The sequence below is a fragment of the Etheostoma cragini genome, chromosome 1, assembly GCF_013103735.1.
Source record: "Etheostoma cragini isolate CJK2018 chromosome 1, CSU_Ecrag_1.0, whole genome shotgun sequence".
Taxonomy (NCBI): domain Eukaryota; kingdom Metazoa; phylum Chordata; class Actinopteri; order Perciformes; family Percidae; genus Etheostoma; species Etheostoma cragini.
Genome location: NC_048407.1, coordinates 33,056,216 through 33,062,080, shown reverse-complemented (window position 1 = coordinate 33,062,080; position 5,865 = coordinate 33,056,216). Strand labels below are relative to the sequence as shown.

General features: G+C 43.2%; 2 protein-coding genes across 2 annotated transcripts in view; one reads left to right on the top strand and one right to left on the bottom strand.

Moving 5' to 3' along the window:
- cars1 (cysteinyl-tRNA synthetase 1) overlaps positions 1-2,169 on the top strand; it is a 28,497-nt gene extending 26,328 nt beyond the window's left edge. Inside the window, exons 19-22 of the mRNA XM_034889349.1 lie at positions 1,270-1,279; positions 1,647-1,777; positions 1,874-1,984; positions 2,059-2,169. Coding sequence (XP_034745240.1) covers positions 1,270-1,279; positions 1,647-1,777; positions 1,874-1,984; positions 2,059-2,169 — 363 coding nt within the window. The remainder of the gene's footprint in view (positions 1-1,269; positions 1,280-1,646; positions 1,778-1,873; positions 1,985-2,058) is intronic.
- A 976-nt stretch (positions 2,170-3,145) lies between these two features.
- Positions 3,146-5,865, bottom strand: part of crybgx (crystallin beta gamma X) — a 7,800-nt gene continuing 5,080 nt past the window's right edge. The window contains exons 5-6 of the mRNA XM_034866792.1: positions 5,344-5,483; positions 3,146-3,374 (exon numbers count right to left, since the gene is read on the bottom strand). Of these exons, the coding sequence (XP_034722683.1) occupies positions 3,242-3,374; positions 5,344-5,483 (273 nt within the window). The 3' untranslated portion in view covers positions 3,146-3,241. The remainder of the gene's footprint in view (positions 3,375-5,343; positions 5,484-5,865) is intronic.

Below are 5,865 nucleotides of genomic sequence, written 5' to 3'. Positions count from 1 at the left end.
AATGCTTCCTAGGGCTGCTCTATTGGAGAGAACCTCATCACATTATAATGAAATGAGGATTATTTCCCATGATTACTCGTACTTTTGGGTTTATGTTGCATGTTTTGAAGTTAAACTGGTGCGCCTGGGTAACTTATCAGGTTGAGCGTGTGCCCCATATACAGAAGCTTGTCAGTTTAATTCCAACCTGCAGCCCTTTGCTGTATGTTTCCCATCTCCCCCCCCCCCCCCCCCCCCCCCCCCCCCCCCCCCCCCCCCCAACCCCCACCCCCCTCCTGTCAAAGGCTTTAAAGATTTATTTTATTTTTAACATTTACTTTCCCCAACCTGCCCATGCCTGCCCCCCCCAGTGGCTAGAAATGGTGATGGGTGTAATCAGAGTCCTGGGTATCCTGCTCTCATTTGAGTAAATGAAAGCTCAGATGGGCTGATCTGGAGACTTCCCCCTTATGGGGTCAGAAGGGGAAAGGTTACCTCCCCCTTTCTCTGATTTGGCCCATCCATGTGTCAGAGACTTCATGCCCCTCAAACTAGGAAAGTGGTAGTTGGTTAATTTTCCAGTTGATAAAAGACGCAGTTTATTTGGGGAAACATAATGTGAAGTTTTCTTTGTTCATTGTTTTTGTGATCCTTACAAGCCGATACTTGATGAAGAGTTTCCCTCTGGGCTGCAGGTCCAGCCGGTGTCTCGCAGGAAGCTGCAGCTTGTGGGCGTGACCGCCATGCTGGTGGCCTGTAAATACGAGGAGATGTACGCCCCCGAGGTCGGAGACTTTGCCTACATCACAGACAACGCCTTTACAAAGGCTCAGATTCTGGAGATGGAGCAGCTTGTTCTGAGGACCCTCAACTTTCAGCTGGGACGTCCTCTCCCGTTACACTTCCTCAGACGGGCCTCCAAGGTGGCTAATGTGAGTTATTGTTCAAAATGACAGATCAATGTGCAAAAGGTAGAGCTACATTATCAGTTCTTTGGATTTTAAACTACTGTAAGCATCTGTTGCATTTTTAAATGTGCTAAAAATAGTCCATGTAGACTTGTGTTTTTTAAAACGAGTGACAAGGATTTTGTGTCTCTCTTGAAATGTGTTCCTGTTATGTGATTAAAAGTCAGTGGCTCTTAAGTCATTTGCAGGACTCTACTTTAAGGCTGCTACTGACAATTTTCATTGTAGATTTTCTCAGTTGGTGGTTTCCTAAAATGTGGATCAGTTATTCCCCCAAAAAGGATCCCAAATGTCTTTTGTCCCAAACTAAAGATAATCACAGGAGAGAAGAGGTTCACAATGAACAAGCTGGAATTGCTTTTTAAACTTTTTTTTTCATTAAATGCTTCAATTATCCATGATTGGTGATTTCCTTTTTTTTTTCTTTTTTCTTTTTTTTAAATTGACAACTAATCAAATTTTTGCAACGCTCCCTCAATTAACATTTTCCCACACTAATATGTACCCTGCTTGTATTGACCTGCAGTAAATTATAACTGAGCAGCAGCACTATGACCTCATTTTCCCAGTCTGGAGACTAATGCGTACACACTTCTGTGTTACGTGCTGTGCTAAAATGACACTTGGCAAGGATTTGTAAAATTAGTATCCAAGCATAGTTCTCAGTGGACTGGATGTTTGTGTCTCAGTCTGACGTAGAGAGACACACGCTGGCCAAGTACCTGATGGAGCTGACCCTCGTCGACTACAGCATGGTGCACTACCGGCCGTCTGAGGTCGCCGCGGCGTCGCTCGGTCTCTCCCAGCTGCTGCTGGAAGACCTGCCCTGGGTGAGTCGGACTCGTCAGTTTATGAAACAGGACACCTGGAAACTTCAATGCGTCATTTAATCTGCTTTGGGGTTTTTATTTGGTCTGTCTTGTCAGTCACCCACGCAGCAGCACTACTCCACTTACGACGCGGCCCACCTGGAGCCCATCATGCAGCACATCGCCAAGAATGTCGTCATGGTGAACGAGGGGAAGACCAAGTTCCAGGTGAGTTCACTCACAGGAAGCATAAGGCTGTTTCAATGTGTTTTTCTTAATAAATTTAATTTGTCTGTGTGCAGGCCGTGAGGAACAAGTACTCGAGCAGCAAGCTGATGAAGATCAGCCTCCTTCCTCACCTGAAGTCGCCCACCATCGTCACCATGGCGGACCCTCTACTCAACCATCCTTGACACTAACTTTTTACTTTGTCCATGGACAGTTCACACGCACTTTATGCTGGATCACAATCTGTGGAGAAACTTTATTAAAATGTTTTTAATTTTTTTTTTTCACCTAAGCTTTGTTGGTTCAGACTGGTTAGATTTTTGGATCAGGGATGTTTTTCCTAAACTTTGTGGTACGCCAGATTTTCCAATCAGAAGTTTGAAAGCAACTTAAATTGTTGTATTTAAGCTGTAGTCTACCTGGCAGATGAAGAAAGTGCCTTATTTCTTTTGTTTCATCTCTTGTACTTCATGCATTTTATTGTTTATAATTGCCCTGATGGATCTCATTGGATATACTTGAATGTCAGTTGTTCATAAAGCTACAAATATTTTTAAATCATTGAGGGTCTTGTTTGATTTATAGTAAGGACCGGTGCCAACCAGGCTACAGCCCTACGTCTTGACTTGGTTGCCCAGTAACTTGTAAAGCCAATCACAGGTTCTGTTTATCTTTAGCAGACGATCATTTCAATTGGGACTCGCCACTGTTGTATAACTAGGCGTCGGTGCAAACTGTTCAAACACTTTACACCAGGGGTCTTCAACAGGGGGTCCGCGACCCCTAGGGGGTCCGCGGAGGTACTGCATGGGGGTCGCAAAAGTTTTGGTTGATTAGACCTTTTTTTTATATCCCCCCCCCCCTGCAATTTTTTCCACCAATTGAAATGTCTTTAAATACACTAACATGAATTCAACACACTGTAGTAAACAGATAAATGGAGGCAGAAGATGTCTTTCAGTCATCAATGCACACATGGCACTATAGGACCAGTTTGATATAACACAATTTTATACAATATATATATATAATTAGGGGGTCCCCGCTCCATCTCGCCATCAGTTTGGGGGTCCTTGGCCTGGAAAACGTTGAAGACCCCTGCTTTACACTGAACGACTTAATTAAAATCTAAAGGCATGCTTTGGGTTTTTTAGTTCCAAGTTTATTACCAAAATAAGTGCAGTCTGTAAAGCTGACAGGTTTCACGTGTTTGGCTGGGGGAGACGTCCTGTAGACAGGACGCCGTAGATCGGACGTCTAGTTGAAGCGGACTCGGCGCATGGAGCCCACGGTGCTGTTCTGGCTGCCCCAGTCGGAGTAGTTGTTGTAATCTTTCTTCTCCAGGATGTAGTGAGGTCCTCTGTAGTTGGGCTCCTGGTACACCGCCCACCTGCACACACACATCAGGGTTAATTGACTTTAAAAACATGGAATTGTAACTTGAAATGCTAGTTATTCCAAAGGGGAGGTGTGTGTGCGCTCTGAATAATCCCAAACGTCTGGAGTATTGTACACTTTCAGAGGTGGTTTTTTTACGGAATAAGTATAGAACTTTATTTTTCTGGTATGACTGCACATGTATTCCTGAGACTTTGTGAAATGTCAATTTTAGTTTTTTTTTAGTTCGACCCCTGGGTATCCTCCTCTGCCTTTGAGAAAATGAAAGCTCAGACGATCTGGAGTCTCGCCCCTTATGAGGTTAGAAGGTGAAAGGGTACCTCTCCTTTCTTTGCCCACCCATGAGAGAGAGAGACATGTCTTTCAAAGTTGCCCCCATCCCACTCTCTCAACAGCTATAGACTCAGAAATGGCACGTCCTATGGAAAGCTCAATGTGGGACTGGCTCTAGAGGTGGGAATTCTGCACCAAGGCTGCATTTTGGGAAAGAGACTTCAGATACAGTATTAGGGGACCACTAGGGTCTATATAAAGAGACTTCAGATACAGTATTAGGGGACCACTAGGGTCTATATAAAGAGACTTCAGATACAGTATTAGGGGACCACTAAGGTGTATATATAAAGAGACTTCAGATACAGGATTAGGGGGACCACTAAGGTCTATATAAAGAGACTTCAGATACAGTATTAGGGGACCACTAAGGTCTATATAAAGATACTTCAGATACAGTATTAGGGACCACTAAGGTCTATATAAAAGAGACTTCAGATATAGTATTAGGGACCACTAAGGTCTATATAAAAGAGACTTCAGATACAGTATTAGGGACCACTAATGTCTATATAAAACACCTGGCTGCTGTGAGACCTACGGTCCATTAATGCCACCTGGTACTTCCACCAACGGAAGTGATGTTTTTCCAACTGTGTTTTTTTTTTTTTATATTTAACCTTGATTTATTCAGGGAAGGTTCACAGTAGGCAGGATCACATTCACACCTGGAAGCAGCCCAGTGCAACCAGAGTCTAATCACTGAACAGGAATGTAAAGGGCCTTGCTCAAGGGCACCTCAGTGGTGGTAAATGAGGGAGGGACAAGCACCCATGTTATCTGGGGATTGAACTGACAACCTCCCGGTCACACACTCACTTCTTTAACCTTTAGGCCACGTCTTTTCTGTTATATTGGTGTTTGGCATAACAACGTGTTGCATTACTGCCACTAACTGTTGGGCCACAATAACAAAGGACACCCCGAAGAAATTACTTTCCTCTCTACAGTGTGTACAAGAGCTCAAATCATGGGCCTACTTGACTTGGATTGGTTTACTTGTGACTGGCAATCGCACCCACCTTTCATAACTAATTTAAGTTCCTCTGTTGAAGCCAATGGACTTCGACGTTGGCGAAATGCATCTCATGCATGTGTGAATTTTCTATATTAAGGAAGAGTTTCTAAAAAGTTTTCTAACCATTCAACACATTTTAACGATCGTCGGTTGGGTTTCTGTACGCCGGAAAGTCTGTTAGCAACTCTAGCCCCAGTTTCCCGCCTTTGATTCCCACATGAAGTGATGTGTATGATGACAGATTTGATTTGAGCTAAATGCAAAAAAACATTCACATAAAGCTTACAATTGGACCTTGTTAATTAGTCATACTCACCTCTTTTCTTCGGCTTCACCAGGTGGAGTGTTGATCTTATGTGTATTCCTTTACTGTATGCTGGCAGTGCATTTTACTGTACCTCATATTTGGTTATTGTTCTTTTATTGTGTTATCTATTTATTCTGTATTATATTTTTAGGCAGCACTTTGGAAACCTTGTGTTCGATTTAAATCGTGCTATACAAATAAAGTGGATTGGATTGGATTTGAAAGCAATCGGCAACTACTGATACATCGTTTCAGTAAAGCAGTATTTCGTGTCAGACCAGGGAGGAAGGATGTTAAACTTACGCTCCACCGAGCACGCGGATGGAGGCGACTCGGTTGAGGCTGTAGCGGCTCATCAGGTTGGGGATGTCATCCTGGATCTCCATCTTCTTACCAGAGAAGCCGGCTCGCTCGAACAGCTGAGCTCTGCCGGGGTTGTTGTCCTGGATATCAGAGAAACACTGTCAGGGTGTGTGTGTGTGTGTGTTTTCACAACAAAACCCCTTGAAATGACTCCTCTGGAGTCTAAAATCATCATGCAATGTTGCTTTGTGTTCTATATATATATATATTTTCTAGATTATGATTTTCCCCTCAGTGCACAGCTCTGTGTTATTGCCTGGAAAATTGTCAACTTTGATTTTCCCACTAATCACATTCTGTGTCAGACAATCCAAAATTAGTAACTTTGATAAAACAGCCTAAAAATTACAGTGTTATCACAACAAAGAGAAGAAACACCCCCCAATGTTAAAATACAGGGGCATAAGTATACACCCCCCTATGTTGAAATACAGGGGCATAAGTATACACCCCCCTATGTTA